This window comes from Sciurus carolinensis, chromosome 1, assembly GCF_902686445.1.
Source record: "Sciurus carolinensis chromosome 1, mSciCar1.2, whole genome shotgun sequence".
In the NCBI taxonomy this organism is placed as follows: Eukaryota; Metazoa; Chordata; class Mammalia; order Rodentia; family Sciuridae; genus Sciurus; species Sciurus carolinensis.
In genome coordinates this window covers 129446844-129469150 of record NC_062213.1, presented here as the reverse complement: position 1 = coordinate 129469150, position 22307 = coordinate 129446844, and the positions used below count along the sequence as shown (strand labels likewise).

At 35.2% G+C, this 22307-nt stretch overlaps 1 protein-coding gene across 11 annotated transcripts in view; it reads left to right on the top strand.

Moving 5' to 3' along the window:
- Window positions 1–22307, top strand: part of Ccdc18 (coiled-coil domain containing 18) — a 109540-nt gene that overhangs the window by 36652 nt on the left and 50581 nt on the right. For 10 of the 11 annotated variants that reach the window (XM_047553010.1, XM_047553036.1, XM_047553065.1 and 7 more), the window contains 3 exons: window positions 13700–13834; window positions 13982–14059; window positions 20694–20810. In XM_047553010.1, coding sequence (XP_047408966.1) covers window positions 13700–13834; window positions 13982–14059; window positions 20694–20810 — 330 coding nt within the window. The remainder of the gene's footprint in view (window positions 1–13699; window positions 13835–13981; window positions 14060–20693; window positions 20811–22307) is intronic. The other variant, XM_047553057.1, reaches the window with a different exon arrangement.

The window sequence follows — 22307 nt, the reverse complement described above, 5'->3', positions numbered from 1 at the left end:
TTTCTTTGTTCAATTTTTGTTTGGAAGATCTGTCCAGTGGTGAGAGAGGCATGTTAAAACCACCTAGTATTATTGTGTTGTGGTCTATTTGATTTCTGGAATTGAGAAGGATTTGTTTGACATACATGGATGAACCACTGTTTGGGGCACAGATATTTATGATTGTTATGTCTTACTGATTTATGCTTCCTTTAAGCAGTATGAAATGTCCTTCTTTATCCCTTCTGACTAACTTTGGCTTGAAGTTCACATTATCTGATATGAGCATGGATACTCCAGCTTTTTTGCTGAGTCCATGTGCATGGTATGTTTTTTCCCATCCTTTCATCTTTAGTCTGTGGGTATCTCTTTCCATGAGATGAGTCTCTTGCAGGCAGCATATTGTTGGATCTTTCTTTTTAATCCAATCTGCCAGTCTATGTCTTTTGATTAATGAGTTTAGGCCATTAACATTCAGGGTTATTACTGAGATATGATATGTATTCACAGTCATTTGGTTCATTTTTGTTTTTTGACATGACTTGGTTTCTCCTTTATTTGGCTATTCCTTTAGGCTAGTTCCTCCCTTTGCTGATTTTCATCATTGTATTTCGTCTCTTCCTCATGGAATATTTTACTGAGAATGTTCTGTAGTTCCAGCTTTCTTTTTGTAAATTCCTTTAGCTTTTGTTTATCATGGAAGGATTTTATTTTGTCATCAAATCTGAAGGTAAGTTTTGCTGGGTATAAGATTCTTGGTTGGCATCCATTTTCTTTCAGAGCTTAAAAAATGTTGTTCCATGCCCTTCTAGCTTTTAGGATCTGGGTTGAAAAATCTGCTGATATCTGTATAGGTTTCCCCCTGAATGTAATTTGATTCTGTTCTCTCACAGCTTTTAAAATTCTGTCTTTATTTTGTATGTTAGGTATTTTCATTATAATATGTGTATGTTAGGTATTTTCATTATAATATGTGCCTTGGTGTGGGTCTATTATAATTTTGTATATTTGGAGTCCTATAAGCCTCTTGTACTTGTTTTTCCTTTTCATTCTTCAGATGTGGAAATTTTCTGATATTATTTCATTGAATAGATTGTTCATTCCTTTAGTTTGTTTCTCTAAGCCTTCCTCAATCCCAATAATTCTTAAATTTGACCTTTTCATGATATCCCATAATTCTTATAGATTCTGTTCATGATTTCTTACCATCTTCTCTGTTTGGTCAACTTTGTTTTCAAGATTAAATATTTTTTCTTCAATGTCTGAGGTTCTGTCTTCCTGTGTTCTAACCTATTGGTTATACTTTCTGTGGAGTTTTTAATTTGGTTTATTGTTTCCTTCATTTCAAGGATTTCTGTTTGTTTTTTTTTTTTCAGTATTTCTAACTCTTTATGGAAATGATCTTTTGCTTCCCTCATTTGCTTTTTTTAACTGTTGAGTGGTGCGATCATTCAAAGTCTGCATTTGCTCTTTGATCTCATCGTTTGCTTCTCTGATCATTTTAATTATGTACATTCTGAACTCCCTTTCTGACGTTTCTTCTGCCATGCTGTCATTGGATTTTATTGATGTAGCATCTACATTTGTTTGGGACATTTTCTTCCCTTGTTTGCTCATATTGGTCAGGTATCTACCCCTCTAGTAGTGAAACTCTGAGATATTGCAGATTTCCTCTATTGACTTATAGTGTCTCTGTAGATTTCCAATAACTCGCCTCCTAGCCTTCAATAGCCTGAAGTCTTGGAGGAACTTGATAATGTCATGATACACAGGAAGCTGCCCCTCTAGGGGTGGTGGCCTTCAGGTGGGGTACATTTCCTGCTGGTACAGAGGTGCCTCCACTTGTTGACTGATGGTCAGTCAAAAGGGGGACTAGGCTGTGGATTGGGGCATGACTGGTCTTGGCCTGTGTCTCTGGTTCTACCACTGGTGGGAAATCCTTGCCCAGCGGGGAAGACTCACCTCGGGGGGGACATCTCACTGGGCAGCTCTCCTCCGAAAAGTTCCCTTTGGTCCAGAACTATCATCTGGGCTGGACAACCCTCCTCTGCGACGTTCCCAGGAGTCTAGACCTAATTCCTGGGCCAGGGAGCCTCGCCCTGCAATTGAGACTCTTGCTGGGCAACCCTCCTCTGCGATGTTCCCTGGTGCCTGGAACTACCACCTGGTCTGGGCAGCCTGGCCCTGTGAAGGACTCTCTTGCTGAGTGGCCCTCCTCTATAACATTCCCTGGGGACTGGACCTACTGCTCAGGCCAGGGACCTATGCTCTGCACCGAAGCCTCTTGCTGGGTGGTCCTCCTCTACAATGCTCCTGGTTGTCCAGGTTCATGGCTCCAGCAGAGGAGTCTTACTGGGCAAATCTACTCCATGAAGTTCTCTGCATTCTGGGACTACTGACCCGTCCAGAGGTTCTTGCCCAGTGGGAGAGACTCACCTGGCAGCTCTGAGTTGGTCCCGAGTCTCTCAATACTTCCTCTTCTTGAATCCTGAGTCCTGTCAAAGGGCCTTCAATCTCCTGTAGGTGTCTCAGGAAGGGAGTTGCCCTTCCAGTGATGATGGCCACACCCTCAGGAATAATTCAAAGTGCCTGCACCAACCTCCAAAGAAGCTGGGGAGCCCTAGGGAGGGTGCGCTGAGTCAGCACAGAGGCAAGTGCAGTGTCCCTCAGCAGTAGGGGGCAGGCAGGCAGCCTCAGCGATGGTGTCTGACCTCGGTGTGGGGGTCAGGGGGGCTGGCTTGCTCCACATGGTGGCGTCCGACCTTGGCAGGGAGTACTCTTAATGTTGGGTTAAAAGTAAAAATTACATGAGACCAAGAACACAAGACTAAATAAAAAATAGATCATTTGGATGAACAAATGGAGGTTGACAAGAAGAGTGTAAGCTTCAATATAGAGCAGTAGACATTATTTTCTCTGAGCAAGAGAAAGAAAAAAGATTTGGGAAAAAAAACTGAACAAACTTAAAGGACCTGTAAGACATTATGAGATGTTCTAACCCTCAAATCATCAGAGTCCTAGAAGGATAGGAGCATGAGATTTGTGCAGAAAAATATTTGAAAGAATAAACTGAGGGATTCCGCCTTTGGGTCTCCTTCTTCCACCCGGGAGAAGTCTACTTTTACTTTTCTTTAATAAAGCTTCTTACTTTCTACTCTGTGCTTGCCTCAGCATGCTTCTCTAAGCGTTATACTTCAACACCTGAGGAAGCAGGACTCGTCATCGGTAAATGGCGGTATCAGATTTGGAGGTCCCACTGAGATCTATGCCGAGACTGCCCATCTCTCAAATGACCCTCCAGCCTATTACTTCTCAACCAGACTTTTACCATGGACCCTTTGATCGACCTGGTTTCTAAAAGGGAACTCCTAACTGCTTGCCCCATGCTGCCCCCTTCCAGCTCGAAGCAGCCAGAGCGGTCGTTGCCCACTTTCCTTACAGCAGAGGGACTGGGAAAGAGTGGAGAAGAGCTTGAAAAAGATATTGCCATGGAGATGTGCTTAATCTATGTAAACATTGGACTTCTGGTTTCTGTCAAGAGGGTGAAGCAACTTGTCTCAATCACAGAAAAACTACCCAGGAGAAACTAAAGAAGCAAGAGGAAGGCATGATTTTTGGAATCTAACCACAGTGACCCCAGAGCAATGACAGTGAGGCATAAGCAACTCTGGGAAGAAAGGAGGTTGCCTGATTTTTTTTTTTTTAATTAATTAATTAATTTTTACCAGTATGAGGTGGGAAGCTGTAACTTGGTTCCTTGGAGAGAGTAGATTGGAAGAATATTTGTAAATTCTCATTTATATTTCACCTGCAAAGTGTTTACACATTCATTGCCTGCCCTATCAAGACAGAAATAGTTCTAACAGTTCAATCATGAATATCAAATTGTGAAAAAACGTAGACTGAGGAGCTGATGGAAACATGAACTGACCGGCCATGCATGTTTCATGCCTCAGTGCTCCCCTGCCAGCCATCAGGGTTTGTAAAGTATCACCTAAGAAAACAACTTGAAAGGTGAGACCCGCAAGTAGGAGTGGCCTGATGGAACAACAGTGATCAGGAGTGATGGCAGGAATTCATGGTTATGTGGCCACACTCCTCTAAAATCAGGGGCAACTAACTTTTTCTGCCACGTACCAGATAGTAAGTATTTTAGGTATCTTGAGCCATATCATCTTGTTGCCAAAAGCTCGGTCCTTGTCCCTGATGCCAATCCAATAACTAGGATGCGATTTTGAGAAAAAGGGAGAAGAGGGTTCCTTGCTTTGCTGGCAAGGGTGAAACACAGGAAACTCCTGTCCCCGAGTCTGTATTTCTGCCCATCAGCAGGAACAGGGGGCTTTTAAAGAGGTGATTCAAAGGCTGTATACATTCCATGTGCTCTTGGTTGGAGTTATAATTCATTTGTTAATTTGGGAGATAGTCATTTCTGAGATCTTCTGGTACCATTCCCAAAGTCTGGATTACTAGTTCCTATGGTGGGTGTGTATTCAGTGCCCAAAATACAGAGGAAAGGTAATCCTGTTTCCCCTGAGATTAGGAAGGGGTAGAGGTTAGGAAGGAGGAAGGAGAGAGGAAGAGAAAGAAACATATTCATTTAAAAAATAAGTTGCAGTGGAACAAGCAGCAAGGGCTATATTCAAAGCACAAAGTGGACCACTGTTAAAATCTCAGTTACAACTTCTCAACTCTGTCCTTGTAAAGTTAAAGCAGAATATGTGAAAGGAATGGGTGTTTCTGTGTTTTAGAAAACTTTATTTATGAAAACAGGCAGTGGGTCAGGTTTGGCCCATGAACCATCATTTGCAGTCCTGTGCTTATGTTAACCAGATTGACCTACACTAATACATGACCTTTTGCTGTTGGTCAGCACGTATTACCAGAAGGAGTTGATGTCTCTATGGCACTTGAGTACTGAGTTAACAACAGACGAGGAGTAAAACTTCTATCCAAAAGAGACAAATAATACAGTATATAAACTGAAATAGAATTACTGATAGGAGAAGCATCTAAAATATATGAAATAAGGATACTCTAGAATCTGAGGTAAGATATTAGAAAAATAAAGAAAAAGAGTGTAACAGTAGTCCACCTCATGCTTTGAATGTAGCCCTTGCTGCTCTGCCACTGGGGCTTATATTAAAATAGACATGTTTTCTTTTCCTTTTCTTCCTTTTCCCCTGCCTAACCTGGGGGTGAAGAACAGGATTACCTTTTTTTTCCTAACCTGGGCTGAGCACACGCCCACCACAGGATCCAAGTAATTCAGACTTCAGGGATGCCGCCAGAAAAGTCAAGGAAGGGCTGTCTACCAAATTAACAAGTGAATCACAACCCCCCAAAGGGAACACCTGGAGTGAATCTCTCTTTTTAAAAACCCTTTGTTCTCCCTGATGGACGGCCTGTGGGACAGGAGTTCTGTGTGTTTCTCCCTTCCTAGCAAAGCAATGAAACTTCCTTTTTCTTTTTCTCAAAAAAATACAAAAAACAAAACAAAACAAAACAAAAAAATGAATAAGCCAATAAGTTTACAAATTTTATCAAGGAAATAAATTTACAAATTCAACGAGATCAAAGAGATTAAAATCAAAGACCACTTTCAGACACATCAAAATCCTTGCTGAAAACTTAAAAAAACAAAAACTTTAAAGCAGCAATTGAAAAAACACAATAAATAAATAGAAGGAAGACCAGAAGAACATAGAAAGTAGAGAAGGGAGAGGGAGAGGAAGAAGAAAAGTGGAAGTAGTAGAAAATGAAATGGAGCAAATTATATTCCATGCATGTATGAAGATGTCAAAATGAACCCTAGTCTTTTTTTTTTTTTTTTAAGAGTTTAACTTTTATTCTATTTATTTGTTTTCTGTGGTTCTCACAATCGAACTCAGGGCCTCACCTATGCTAGGCAAGCACCTTACCACTGAGCTTCAACCCCAGCCCTGAACCCCACTCTTATGTATAACTATAATGCACTCTTATGTATAACTGTAATGCACTAATAAGAAAATAACCTTGAAAGCAACCAGAGATTAACACAGCAACTAGGTAACAAAGATTAATATTACTACACATTTCTCATCAAAAACCATGGAGAGCCAGGCACAGTGGTGCTGCCTGTGTAATCCCAGCAACACAGGACACTGAAGCAGGAGGATTGTAAGTTTGAGACCAGCCTCAGCAGCTTAGGGAGGCCCTAAGCAACTTAGGGAGAACCTATCTCAAAATAAAAAAATAAAAAGGACTGTGGATATATCTCTGTGGTTAAGTATCCCTGGGTTTAATCCCAGATACCAAAACAAACAAAAAATCCCATGGAGATAAGAAAACAGAAGAGTAACATTATTTTAGTGCTCAGAGAAGATTTATCACCCTAGAATTTTATGTTCAGCAAAAATATTCTCTAGGAATGATGATAAAATAAAGACATTCTTAGATGCAGGACAATTTAGAGAATTTGTCACAAGACTTTTTCTAAAAGAAATACTAAAGGTTCTTCAGGTAAAAGAAAACTAATACAACAGGTAAACTTAGGACCTCAGAAATGAAGGGCTGCAAAAATAGGAAATATTTGGATAAATTACTTTTTGACAAGACATGATAGTGTAATATGTGTAAAAACTACAAAATAAAGGAAGAGGGTAAGTAGACTTGTATTCTTATGAAGTTCTATTCTACATCTCACTTTGGCAAAAATACTCTGAATGGACAGTGAAAAGTTTAAAGATGTATGTTATAATCCCTACAGCAACCACTAAAAAAATGTTGAGATAAAATAGAAAGATACAATAGATAAAATGGAAATCTGAACATATCCTAATAATGTAGGAGAAGCCAGTGGAAAAAAAGTACAAATACCAAAGTAGACTTCAGATTATAGAAAATTATCAGGAACAGAGACACTGCATAACAATAAAATGCTCAATTCACCAAGATTATGTAACAGTTCTAAAAACACATATACTTACCAGTAGAATTTCAGAATACACAAAGAAAATTAAGAAGGCTGAAAGGAGAAATTAACCCAAAATTAAAGTTGAAGATGTCAATACTACTCTTCTATAGTTGTAGGACAAGTAGTTCAAAAAGTCAACAAGGATCTAGAACACATCTTAATAACACTTTCAACCAAATTATTATAATTGTTTTTTATAGAGTACTCTAACCAATGACAAAAAAATATACATTCTTCTCACGTGTACTTGAAATATTTACAATATACACCATATCCTGGGTCATAAAATAAATCTTATTAAATTTAAAATAATTGAAACCCAATGTGAAATGTTCTCTGTCAATAATGGAAATTAAGCTAGAAACCAATAACAAAAATATTTGGGAAATTAGCAAATATTTAGAAATTAAATAATGCACCTCTAAATAATCCATTGGACAAAGAAGTAAGTCTCAAGGGATTGAAAATATTTTGAATTGAATGAAAATGAAAACAATATATCAAAATTTGTGGTGGGATGCAGTTAAAGTAGTTCTTAGAGGGATATTTATAGCATTAAATGTATGTATTAGAAAAAAAGAATAATCAGTGATCTAAACTTCAAATTTATGAAACTGAACAGAAGAGCAAAATCAACTCATAACAAGGAGAGAAATGAAAATAATAAGTAACTGAGAAGCAAACACCAATAAGGAAAATTATTGAAACCAAAATCTGGTTCTTTGAAAATAATTAATAAAATTTATAAATCTTAGCCAGTCTAACCAAGGGAAAAAAAAGAAAATACAAATTACCTGTATTAGAAATAAGATAAATATACTACTATAGATTGCATAGATAGAAGATGTAAACTAATATAGCTTGAAAAATAGATAACCTGAATACTTATATATTAAAAATTGGTTTCATGGTTTTAAAACTTTCCATAAAAAGAAAATTTTAGGTCTAGATAGTTTCACTGGTAAATGCTTCCAAAAATGAGGAAGAAATAGCACCAGTATTATATAGTCTCTGCCAAAATACAGAAGAGGAAGAATCACTTCCCAACTTATTTTGGCTATTATTACTCTGATACCATGTGAGACAAAGTGCCAAAAAGGAAATATAGACTAATATGCCTGATGAACATCAAAGCAAAACCCTGTACAAAAATTTAGCCCTCTCTTGTGTGTATATGAAAGAGAGAGAGAGAGAGAGATGTTTCTCCTGGGAACAGAAGGCTGATTCAACATTCAGAAATGAATCAATGTAATCTACCATATTAATAGACAAAAATCTAAATGATCATATCAACAGATGCAGAAAGAGTACTTAACAAAATTCAACTTTCCCTCTTGAAAAATCTCTCAGCCACATAGGAATGGAAAGGGGATTTCCATGTAGGGCATCTATATAAATACTTAGTAGATAATATTATACTTAATGGTAAAAGATTGAATACTTTCTCGCTAAGTTTGTTAACAAGGCAAAAACATGTGCTGTCATCAGTGCTCTTTAGTGTCTCTCTAGGAAGCCAATGCAATGAGCAAGAAAAAAGAAAGCTGTCCCTTTTTACAGACAACATGATTATCGATGCTGAAAAATTTCAAAGAATCTTCAAAAACTAAAATGGTTCAGTGAACAAGGACATAGTGTACAAGCAAGGTCAACATATAAAACACTGTATTTCTTACAATTTTCTTGTGTACATGTGTGAATGCACCATAGTGAAGCCCACCATTGTGCATATCCATAAGAATGGGTTCCTAATTGAATAAAATATATTTTATGCTTCTATAATTATATCAAAATGAATTCTGTCATGAATAACTAAAAAGAACCAATAAAATTTAAAACTTTCATATTTCTATATTCTATCAATGAACAATTAGAAACCCAAGAATTTTAAAATAGTACTATTTACAATAGCTCCAAAAATATAATGCTTAGGTATAAATGCTTAGGATCTGTATTTACAAAATGTTGATGAAGGAAACCAAAGAAGACCTAAGTAAATGGAGAGAAGTACCATTTCTCTGTGGTTGGAAGTATTTAGGGTGTCAACTTACTATAAATGGATCTATAAATTAAATGTGTTGCCAGTCAAAATTCCAGTCAAAATTTGTGTGTACATAGGTAGGTAGCTGGTTTTAAAATTCATAGTGGAAAGGCAAAGGAACTAGAACAGCCAAAGCAAGTGGAAAAAAGAATAAAGTTGGAGGATTCATGCTGCAAGATTTTTATTAAAGCTCTAGTAATCAATACAGTATGGTATTAGCAAACAGATAGGTACTAATGAACATATTAGAGAAATCTAGAAATAGATCCAGTTGATGTGATCATTTGATTTTTCCTTTCCTTTTTTTTTTTTTTTTTTTTTTTTTTTTTTTTTTTTTTGCAGTGCTGGCAATTGAACTGGGGGTCTTGTACATGCTAGGCAAATGCTCTACCACTGAGCTATATTCCCAGCTCCAATCATTTGACTTTTGATAGAGGTACAAGGGCAGTTCAAAATGGATAAAGGGTAGTCCTTCAGCCTGTGATGCTTGAATAATTGGATATCCATATACAAAACAATGCATCCTCATGAATGTATACCTTAATATGAAAAGTGATTAGAAATGGGTCATAGACTGAAATATAAAATTTTCTAAATCTATAAAACTCTTAAAAGAAAGTTCTCATGACCTTTGGTTAGGATAACAGTTCTTAGATATGATACTAAAACCACCAAAAGGGAAAAAACAACAGATAAATTGGAATACACCAACATTAAAGACTTTTGTGCTGTGAAAGAAAATGAAAGATAAGCTCGGGTGGAGAAAGTATTTGTAAAATCCCATATCCAACAAAAACTTGTACCTATCATAAATTAAAAACTCTCAAAACTTATCAATAAACAGCCAGTTTTTTTTTCCCACTATTTTTTTCTTGGTTTCAGGGATTGAACCCAGGGGTACTTAGCCACTGAACCAAATCCCATCCCTTTTAAAAAAATATTTAGAGACAGGATCTTGATAAGTTGTTTAGGGCCTTGCTAAGTTGCTGAGACTGACTGAACTTGTGATCCTCTTGCCTCAGCCTCCCCAGCCTTTGGGATTACAGGCATGCATCATTATGCCCAGCTTACATTTTTTATTGAGGCATTATTGTTGTACATAATGGTGGGCTTTGTTGTTACATATTTATAAAATGCACACAATATAATTTGGAGAGTGTCATTCCCCAGTATTTCTCCTCTCCCTTCTCTCCTCCCTCTCACTGATCCTTTTCCTCTATTCTGATCTCCTTTTGATTTTCATGAGATTCTGCCCCCCATCCTTTCTTTTCCTTTTTTCTCCCTAGCTTCCATATATGAAAGAAAACAATATGACCCTTGACCTTCTGAGATGACTTATTTTAGTTATCATACTGTTCTCATTCTGTCGATTTTCCTGCAAATGGCATACTTTCATTTTTCTTTATGGTTGAATAAAACTCCATTGTGTACATACATATACCACATTTTCTTTATCCATTCACCTGTTGATAGATGCCTAGGTTAGTTCTATAGTTTGACTATTTTGAATTGTGCTGGGTATGCTATAATGAGTTTAATTCTGTAGGCTAAATACTGAGAAATGATATATCTGGGTCTTATGGTGGTTCTATTCCTAGTCTATTGAGGAATCTTCATACTGATTTCCAATGTGATTGTAATAATTTACAATCCCAACAGTGTAAGTGTTCCCTTTTTTCCATCTTCTCTCCAGCATTGATTATTGTTATTAATATTGTTATTGTTTGTATTCTTGATGGCTGCCATTCTGACTGAATACCTGGTCTTTTTTTAAATATACATTTTTTATACCTTTATTTTATTTATTCATTTTATGTGGTACTGAGGATCAAACCCAGTGCCTCACACATGCGAGGCAAGCACTTTACCACAGTTCCAGCCCAAATACTGGTCTTTTAAATGGACAAAATTAAATAAATAAATACACAAAAGATTCGAACAGACACTTTACAAAAAAAGATGACAAATAAGCATATGAAAATGTGCTCAACATGAGTAAAGCATATTAGAAGTATGGTAAAATACCACTACATTCCTATTAGAATGCCAAAATGGTGTGTGTAGCGGATGCTTGTTAATAGCAAATGCTGGTCAGGATGTAAAACACCTAGAATTGTCATGTTCTTGGTAAGAATGCATAATGTACAACTACTTTGGAAAACTATTTAATGTATAGTTCTAACATGTTTTGACATGTTAAAACTTAAAACTATACCTCCCCCCTCTTCAAAATAAGGGAAAAACGTTATTGTATGTAAGTTAATTTTTAAAGAGTCTATCATCTAGTATTATTGCCAAGATCTTAGTTTATATTTTCCAAACTGGTTTTTCTTACTTAAATGTGTATAGCATGGTCATACCTCAACATCATGGGGAATTGGTTCCAGAACATCCCCATGGGTACCAAATTCCAGGAATGCTTAAGACCATTATGAAAAATAATGTTATTGTTTGCACAAAACCTCTTCCTGTATGCTTCAAACCATCTCTAGATTTCTTAAAACATCGAATGCAATGTAAATGCTGTAAATAGTTGTTATACTGTATTGTTTAGGGAATAATGGCAAGAAAAAAAATAGGCGTATTCATGGTCAGTACAGATGTAATTTTTAAAAAATATTTTCAGTCTATGAATGTTGGAATCCACAGAGGGTAGAAGCTGTAGATAGGAGGATCAACTGAACACATACAGACACACACAAAGTAAATATTTTTTTGGTGGGTACCTGGAATTGAACTCAGGGGCCCTCGACCACTGAACCACATCCCCAGCCCTATTTTTTGTATCTTATTTAGAGACAGGGTCTCACTGAGTTGCTTAGCACCTCACTTTTGCCGAGGCTGGTTTTGAACTCAAGATCCTCCTGCCTCAGCCTCCCAAGCCACTGGGATTATAGGCATGCACGACTGTGCACTGTGTAAACATTATTTTTAATAGCTGCATTTTACAGAATTGTTGCCATTTGAGTTTTTCCTGTGCAGAATTATGACTAATCTTTTTGTCAACTTTATTGTAAAGCTATGTTTTCTACATTTTAGATTATTATTTTATAATAGGTCCTTAAAAAGTGGTTTACTGATTTAGAAGATAAAAAGTATCTTTCAAATGAGTCTATCCCTGAGGGTTTCTTCAGTGATCAATTTGAGAGTGGCAGAGATTCTAGGAAAACATTATATTTAAAATCTCCCTTGGAGTTAATCTCCACCCCCTTTTTAAAAATTTCCTTCTTATTTAATAGGATCCAGAATTTATTTCCCCCTTTTGCCTACTAGAAAGTTTAACTTGTATATATTGCTTTTTCCATAGTATCTTAAATTGCTTAAAAAGCCTTTAATTTCTGATGTGTTCTTTCATTGTTTTCATTTGATCATTTTCATTTCATAATTTCTTGGTTTTGAATATTCTAGTTAATCCTGTAGATGCCATATTCTTATTAAATGGATGTATGTGATATATATGTATGCATATATATATATATGTCACTAGCTATAACATCATTCTTGTATTTGTGTATATCTACATAATATATATACATAAATATACACCTTGGGTAATTTCATATTTTGTTTTTGAAAAAGTGTTTTAGAACTTGGATGATACCAATTATTGGTGAAGTTGTGGGGAATGAGAAATCTTATATACTTCTAATCAATGTGTAAATTTTGATGCACTTTGAAAAGAAATACCTCTTGAAATTGAAAATGTGCATATCTTACAACAAGGAATTCTACTTTTAGGTGATCTATTCTAGAGAAACTCTTACATGTACATAAAGAGGCATGTACAAAGAATGTTATTACAACACTATCATTCAAGTAAAAAATACAGAGTGACTGTTCCTAGGTAGATGAGTAGAGAAATTGTTTATTCTTTTTTTAAATTTATTTTTTATGTGTCGATGGACCTTTATTTTATTTATTTATTTATATGTGGTGCTGAGAATTGAACCCAGTGCCTCACATATGCTAGGCAAACACTCTACCACTGAGCCACAACCCCAGCCCATTACAGTAGAATCTTATACTTCTCTAAGGTAAATGAACTAGATCTATGTATATCAATGTGGATAAATATCTAAAACAATATCAAGTAAAAAAAGCAACTGGTTCAGACTTAGAATTATTGATATCACTTATGTAAATTTTCCTTTCTTTTTCTTTTTAAAAAAATTTTTTAGTGTAGATGGATACAGTATCTTTATTTCATTTATTTATTTACATATTTTTATGTGGTGCTGAGCATCAAACCCAGTGCCTTACATGTGCTAGGCAAGTGCTCTGCCACTGAGCCACAACCCCAGCCCCTCTTCTGTGTAAATTTTCAAGACAGAAAACTACATATTGTTCATGGATATACATATGTAGTAAAAGCACAAAAAACATATATGAGAATGAAACATACCAGACAATACAGACCAGTTTCAGCATAGAATAGATAAAGGAGGAAGTGAAAAAAGATAGGCATGTGATTTTATTTCTTCCTTTTTTCTTTTTTCATTACTGGGTATTTAACCCAGGGTCTCATACATTCTAAGGAAACAGTCCACAACTGAGCTACATCTGCAACCCTTCATTTATTCTTTCTATCTGAGAAACTGAAGGAAATCTGCAAAATGCAAAAATCTATGTAATTTCAGTGGTAGTTTCACATGTATTCTTTACTGTATATTTAAAATGTTTGAAAAATTTTTTAAATTTAGTATGAAAATTAATCCTGTTTTTATGTTTAGCTTGAAGCTCAACTAGAGAAAAAAGACCAACAATTTAAAGAACAAGAAAAGACTATGTCCATGTTGCAACAGGATATAATATGTAAACAGCATCATCTTGAATCACTAGATAGACTCTTGACGGAAAGCAAAGGGGTAAAGTCATCTTTATAAAAGTGCTATGTAAAAGCTAATAGTTTATCTTTCTGTGACATACCTTAATCCTAATCAAATCACTTATTTAATAGCTTGTTAATAATACAAAAATGATTTGTGTGTATGTGTCTGTGTATATGTTTTCAGGAAATGGAAAAGGAGAATATGAAGAAAGATGAAGCTTTGAAAGCATTACAGAATCAAGTATCGGAAGAATCAATCAAGGCTAGTATGCTAATACTTTTTGTTTTTCTTTTTGAAGACAGTTCACACATAAATTGTAAAAATCATATGCATAAGAGTTGATTAAGAGCTGAAGATTTGACTTGACTCAGTGAACTTTCTGTTGTTATATTTTCTTTCTTTCTTTTTTTTTTTTTATTTGATACTTAGGATTAAACCCAGGAGTGTTTAGCATTGAGCTGCATCCCTCATTCTGTTTTTTTTTTTTTTTTTTTTCTTTGAGACAGGGTAAGTTGCTGGGGGTTTCACTAAGTTGCTGAGGCTGGCCTTGAATTTACAATCCTACCTCAGCCTCCTGAGTTGCTGGAATCATAGGACTGCACCACTATGCCTACCAGCATATTTTCTTTAAAGTGAATTTTAATCTTAATCATTTGATAGTTGATAATGTCATTTGTGGATTATGTAGCCTATTTTGTCCTAAGAGTTTTTTAACCATTAAAAAGTAATCTTTTAACCAGGTGCAGTGGCACATGCCTATAATCCCAGTGGCTCGGGAGGCTGAGGCAGGGGGATCTCAGGTTCAAAGCCAGCTTCAGCAAAAGTGAGGTGCTAAGCAACTCAGTGAGACCCTGTCTGTAAATAAAATACAAAATAGGGCTGGGGATGTGGTTCAGTGGTTGAGTGCCCCTGAGTTCAATCTCTAGTACCCTCCCCCACAAAAAAAGGTCTTTTAACTTTAGCTATATTTGTAACTTATTAGCATTACCAGTAAAGAATTAACAGAGGAAGTAAAGGAGGATGACACTAAAACTGTAGTTTTGCTTCTTTCTACCAGTTCTGCTGTAAGGTTAATTAAGTGATGAATCCATAACATCCAGCTAAAATATGGGTTTGTGGCTAGTTTATCTTAATGTTTAAAAATATGGACCATGTTGCTGAATTAACTTAGGTTTCCCTTTTGGCTATAACTAGTTGCAGTTAAGTTATCTGAACTTTAATTTTTTCCTCTCTAAGATAGGGATAACAATACCTTAGAAGAGCAGTGGTATATTAAACAAGACATATAAAGTGTTTAGCACATGCTAAGTTAACTCAAAGTTTAATAACTAATTATCATACACTATTCCCTCATTTGTGATTTCACTTTCCATGGTTTCAGTTATATGTAGTCAACTGCAGTTAAAAAATATTAGACAGAAAAATTGAGATAAAGACATTTCATGAGTTTTACTTTATGCATTATTCTGAGTAGTGTGATGAAATCTTGCATTGGTCCCCATCTGTTCTATCATCCCTTTTTTCATTGTATTCTTTTAGTGTATACTAACTAACCATTAGTTTCTTAGGAGCCATCTGTGCTGTAAGATGGACTGGTATTACAGTGCTTATATTTAAGTAACTCTTACTTTATTTAATAGTGATCCCAAACTACAAAAATAGTGATGTTGGCAATTCAGATTTGCCCAAGCTAAGCTGTAAAGTTCTCCTTTAAGGGAAAAGGTAAAAGTTCTGGATTTAATAAGAAATGGAAAAATATCATATGCTGAAGTTGCTAAGATTTATGGTAAGAATAAATCTATGTGTGAAATTGTAAAGAAGGAGAAATTCATGTTATCTTTATCATAGTACCTTAAACTATAAATGCTCTATTGCCTGATAAGTGCTTAGCAGAGATCAAAAGGGCACTAAATTGGGGAATTTACATATAGGAAAAAACAGTATACATAGTGTTGAGTACTGTCTGTGGTTCTTAAAACATATCCTCTGTGGATAATGGGAAAAACTCTTGTATATTCAATATTTTCTCCTTTGCATTTTTAGAGGTCCAAATGTGATATGCCCAAATATACTGCCACTTTATTCTGTCATATTGCTTTTTCAAAAAATATTTTTTTAGTTGTTAGTGGACTCAATACTTTTATTTTATTTATTTTTATGTGGTGCTGAGGATTGAACCCAGTGCCTCACACATGCTAGGCAAGTGTTCTACCACTGAGCACAACCCCAGCCCCTCATATATCTTTTTTAAAAATACATTATTTACTTTTTCTTGGTATTCTGTTTTTAGTTCATTTTGTGACTGTGTATGCCCATGTAAACCTAATTATATTTATCCATAACTATTCCTGTAATATTCTCTAGTTCTTTAATATTTAATGCCATGTCAATTCATTTCCTCATGTAAAAAAAAATCTCAAAGTTTATTAACATTAAAAAAATCATTAGTAGCTGGGCACTATGGGCATGCCTACAAACTGAGTGACTTAGGTGGCAGGAAGATTGCAAGTTCAAGGCCAACCTCAGCAGTTCAGTGAGGCCCTAAGCAACTTAGTGAGACCCTGTCTCTAAATAAATACAAAAAGGTCTGGGGATGTGGTTCAGTGGTTAAGTGCCCCTGGGTTCAATCCTGGTACAAAAAAAATCACTATAAAGGTTATATAAAGGCCTGAACTTAAATTTCATGAAATAATGCCCCCTCCTCAAAAAAAATAGCAACTTAACTCCTGGTTTTCATTATACTATCTAGACATTTGAGAGTCATTTAGTAAGGATTTCCATGTTTCTAGCCAGATATGAGATGGAAAGAAAATTAGTAAGGGAATGAAATCTGATGCTATATTTTATTCTCTTAATACCTTTAACAAGTTTGCTGTTTGGGGAAAAAAAAAATCAAAAGAAGAAAAAAATATATAAGCAAAATTTCCATGATTCAAGTTATACTGAAATGATTCTTAACCTCTTTTGTCTGTAGCATCAAAACAGAAACCTGAAGCCTATTTTTCCTAATTATGTCATTGTCCCCTTCATGACTTTTGTCCATATTCCCTTGCATGCCTCAGTTGTTCTCTGCAAAGGGAATATTACGAGTTTTCTATATATAGAAGAGATAAAAGGATGAATTTAAAGTTGTATCAATTATAAAATTATGATTAATGAGAGCTAACTGATGAGAAAATTCTAAACTGGTAACAATAGACCAATAAATTAAGCAAATTATGTTGTGTCTTAAACAGAAAATTGAGAAAATACTTAAAATTTTATTCATTTATTTTCTGTTGTTTTGGGACTGGGAATGTAGCTCAGTGATAGCACTTGCCTAGAATGTATGAGATGTGGATTCAATCCCCAGTATCAAAAAAAAAAAAAAAGAAAAGAAAGAAAGAAAAAGGAAAAAAAGAGTAAAGAAAGTATTTAGTTTCTATTATTTTGTTTTCTATTTATTATCTACTCTGGATTCTTTCCCTGCCCCCTCAAAAAATATCTTAAGTAGAAAAATAAACAGGAAGAGTTTAACTTCTGTTGTTGAAGATATATAACCTAGAGCCCCACCTAGTTGTCTCCAGATTGTGTACCTGAGAAGTTTCTTTGGTTTCATTCATTTATATACATGTATATCTGCCATGGATGTTTTGATTTCATTCATTAATATATGTGTATGTTTGCAAGTGATGTGTATACAATGTACATGTGTTTTTGTACATGATTCAGACTCTCAGGGTCTGATTAAGTAAGAAAGAAAGCCAATCAAATTTTTTAGTTTTTATTACTTGTTAATTTTAATTGATTTATTAATTTAAATTTATTTTTAAAATTTCAAACCTTCTGGGATGGGGTTGTAGCTCAGTGGTAGAGTGCTTGCCTAGCAGGTATAATCCTCAGCACCACATTAAATAAATAAATAAATAAATAAATAAATAAATGTATTGTGTCCATCTACAACTAAAAAATTATTTTAAAAATTCAAACCCTTAGAAAATTTGAAAGACTACTGCAGGGAGCATCTGTGTACCTTTTTTTCATCCAGCTCATTGTCCCTTATACCCTAGGTACACTCACTTCATCTCTTTCTATATACACAAGCATGATTCTTGTGCGTACACCTACCTCCTCCTACACAAATACTTCTCTTTTGCCAGCCAGCTGAGACAAGGTTGCATATGTCATAATACTTATGATTTTAATACCTAAACATGCATCTTCTATGAGCAGAAACTTTCTTCTATGTGGTCACATTTACACATCAAAGAAGGTCATTAATTCAGCAATATCAAACACCATTCAATATAGTCCATAATGAACTTTTCCCAGTTATTTGAAAATGTCCTTTATGACACTGCTACTCAAAGTGTGGTTTATGGACTAGTAGCTTCAGCATCACCTGGGAGCTTATTGCAGACCTGGGACTAAGGTAAATCAAGTGAGATGCCACCGATGCAGAATTTAAGGAGACACTGTTACAATGTTAGGATCATGCATGTAAATGGCCAGTATTTGCATGACCCTGAGAGTGAGTGCCTTCTTAAATTTTGAGCTCTAAGTATTTCCCTTTTCTCCCCCAAGTTCTTATCCTACTGCTGAGTTAAAATCTTTATTTCAATTGGATATACCCCACTGAAGCATTTAAACCTTTAATGCTTTAGCTTGTTCCTTTTTCTTTTACCAATCTATAATTTAATTATAATTTATATTGTAGATTCTCCCTATCTAGACTATCTCCTTTTCTTCATGACACCAAATCTTATGAGAAATTAGGGCAACAAGAATGCAACATGGGTTATTCTGTATTCCTCCCGAGATATATTATAGACTGCACCCTTAATGACAGTGTGAATTTTGACACCTTATTGAAGGTGTGGTGAGTGCCAGTTCTCACTATTTTTTCCTTGACAATTAGTGAACAAATTTTGGAGTGATTCTTTAATGTCTTTTTCCTCAGTAAACTTAAAACCAATGGTTTTAACATCTGTTGATGACCTTTGCTGAATAAAGGTCAGCAAATTATATTTTAAATAAGAAGGTAATGAAATACAAGTTCCAATGCCCATTCTCTTTTTTGGGGGGTAACCAGGGATTGAACTCAGGGGCACTCGACCACTGAGTCATATCCCAGACCTATTTTGTATTTTATTTAAGAGATAGGATCTCACTGAGTTTCTTAGCGCCTTGCTTTTGCCGAGATTGATTTTGAAATTGGGATCCTTCCCAAGCTGCTGGGATTACAGACATGTACCTCTGCTCCCCACTCCAATGCCCATTCTCTTGTTTAAGAAAGAAAATTTGCAAATATTTATACCTTTTAGAAAAATGTTAGTTTAAAAATTATTATTAGGGCAACAATTTATTAACAAAGATAGCTATTCAGAAGTACAGACTGTTTAGCTGTTTACATATATAGACCAATTGAGTAAGATAGTTTTCAATAAATGTGGCTTCAAGATTCATTTTTTATCATCTTCTTTTTTTTGGTTCTGGGGATTGAACCAGGGGTACCGCACCACTGTGCTTTATCCCCAGTGCTACATTCCCCAGCCCTTTTAATTTTTTTAGATAAATTTTTGATCAGTTGCCTGGGCTGTCCTTGAACTTGTACTCCGCCTGCCTCAGCCTCCCATGTAACTGGGATTACAACCATATTCCACCACACCCAGCTCAAGGTTCCCTTTTTAGAAAAAAAAGTTGCAAGGATAGTTTCATGATGTAGAATAATATCTGCAAGTGGAACATTTTCTTTTTTTCCTAGTCTTGCTGAGATTTCTTTGACACTTAGAAGGCTGACTCCTTGAATGTTACTAGATGTAAGAGAAAAAACACTTCTTCTCAGGTTAATTTTCTGCCAATTTTTTTAAAAAGGAAAAAAGAAAAATCACCCCCAGAAGGTTAGAATTATAATAAGGAAAAGAGAGGATCAAGACAAGAATATTATTAATAGATGGGATATGGAACATGTAAGCAAATTGAGCTTGAACTAAATTTTTTGAAAAAAATTATTAAATGACTTGTTCTTTAATATTGATGTTAAGAAGCATTTTGCAACTGTGTAAACACAACTAATCCAAGTTATATAGCTGTCCTTTTGAAAAATTTCTCATAGATTCTAAGCAAAGAAGTCTTAATTTTTTTTCCTAGCTGACAAAAATATTTTTTCTTTTTCTTTTTTTTTTTTCTTCAGTACTGACCACTGAGCTATATGCCCAGACCTTCTTTTTGTTTTTTTGAGACAGGATCCTACTAAATTGCTGAGGCTGGCCTCAAAATTGTGAGGCCTCATCATCCCAAGTCGCCAGGATTATAGGCATGTGCCACTTTATCTAGCAATATTTTCATTTTCTTATTAATGTCAATATTTCAAAATATTATCTTAACAGTATTAACAAAATACTAATTTGTAAATTCATACTTTCCTATTTTTCTTGTTAAGGGGATTTAAGAAGTCTCCTAAAGACTGCTTTAACTTTTTAAGAAGTGTTTTTGAGTGTTTGACTTCAGTTTCTTCACAGTTGGCTCCAGTTTATCTTAGCATTCTTATTACTCAAATAACCATTTTCTACAAGTTCATACTCTTGATAACCTAAGCTCCTCCCAGCTTCTCCATTCCCTTTCACAGTGCCTTCCCTCTGAATATTTCCTTTTCCTGAAATGTCCTCCACTTGTCCATCATTTCTTTATTCTTCACTATTCCATTCTCTGGTTTCCTTTTTGTTTTCTTATAAAGAATTCTCTTAATATTATCTCTTCTGTAATAGCATTTTATATTCTAAGTATGACTCCATATTTACTGTTTGAAGCAGTAAGGTAAACTTTTGGAGATAAATCTTTAAAATATTGAGTATATAGTAAGCATTCAGTACATTAGATGATTTTCCTTTTTTTCCCCTCCTTTTTCATTGATTAGGTTAGACAACTAGATTCAGCATTAGAAATTTGTAAGGAAGAGCTTGCCTTGCATTTGAATCAATTGGAAGGAAATAAGGAGAAGTTTGAAAAACAGCTAAAGAAGAAATCCGAAGAGGTAAGTTAACATTTCCTTTACATGTAGCACATTTTTCAAGCAATATTTTTTTTTTTTTTTTGAGGGGGGTGGTACCGGGGATTGAATTCAGGGGCACTCGACCCTGAACCACATCCCTAGCCCTATTTTGTATTTTATTTAGAGACAGGGTCTCACTGAGTTGCTTAGTGCCTCACTTTTGCTGAGTCTGGCTTTGAACTCAGGATCCTCCTGCCTCAGGCTCCTGAGCCACTGGGATTACAGGTGTATGCCACCAAGCCTGGCTCAAGTGAGTTCTTTCTGAGTTATTTTTAAGATACTTTATAGTATATCCTTATGTATCTGATATTAAAATGTGCATTCCAAATTTTATATTCTTTAAAGAATAATTTTTATTTCAATGCAACATAAAATATGAAACCTTAAAATTCTAATTATTTATTTTTTAGAGACTTAGATAAATAATTACTAATATCACAGAGCAGTTCTAATATAAAATAAATAACATTTAGATTTAGAGTAAAATTCTTCTCAGTTTTTCTATTTTGTTTTTGTTCCTTCTCATTGTTTGAAGGATTAAGAATTAAATTTATAGCCAGGTGCTGTGGTGCATTCCTCTAATCCCAGTGGCTCAGGAGACTGAGGCAGGAGGGTCTCGAGTTTAAAGCCAGTCTCAGCAAAAGCAAGGCACTAAGCAACTCATTGAAACCCTGTCTCTAAATAAAATACAAAAAAGAGTTGGGGATGTGGCTCAGTGGCCAAGTACCCCTGAGTTCAATCCCCAGTACCCCGTCCCCCATAGAAAAATTACATTTACAAATTAAACTTTCTATATTGAAATAAGTTTCTTAGATATCAAAGACCTTTCTTTCAGTTATCTTACATTCTGTATCCTTAATGTCTAGTACTATGCTTTTAACATAATAGGTCATTACTAATTATTTTCCTAAAGGGATTATCTTAGAGAAAAATTCTTTGTTAGAATTTATAATGTAGGTATATTAGCTCTAAGTTCATTTTTAGAAATAGTCCCTAGTTAATATTAATCAAAATTGACTTGACTATATCAGAAAAGTCCAGCCAAGAAGAATAGGAACCCTTATAAAACTTTCACATGGGGAGAATTCTCTGCAGAGTATTAGATGACTAGATGCATAGATAATGGATGAATCAGAGAAACCAAACAATGTGTTTAGGTGACTAGGGACTATTCATAAACAGGGGCCCGTTGTCCACCTGGAGGAACTTCAGGAAGAGATGGTGTGACCATAGTCCAAGAGCAGGGCAGCCTCACTGGAGCTGGGCCATAGCAAAAGCAGTATGTTTAATAGGACATGGACATGGAAGAACTGGGGACATGGAGGAGGAGAACTGAAGCTACTGGCCATTCTCATCAACCAGACCTATCAGTAGTAAAGAGGTCAAGGGCAGATAAGAAATGCTATTTTCTGCAGTATACAGAACATCAGGGGAAAGGCAGGGATAGATCTAAAAGCAAATATGTAGTTGACCAGCACT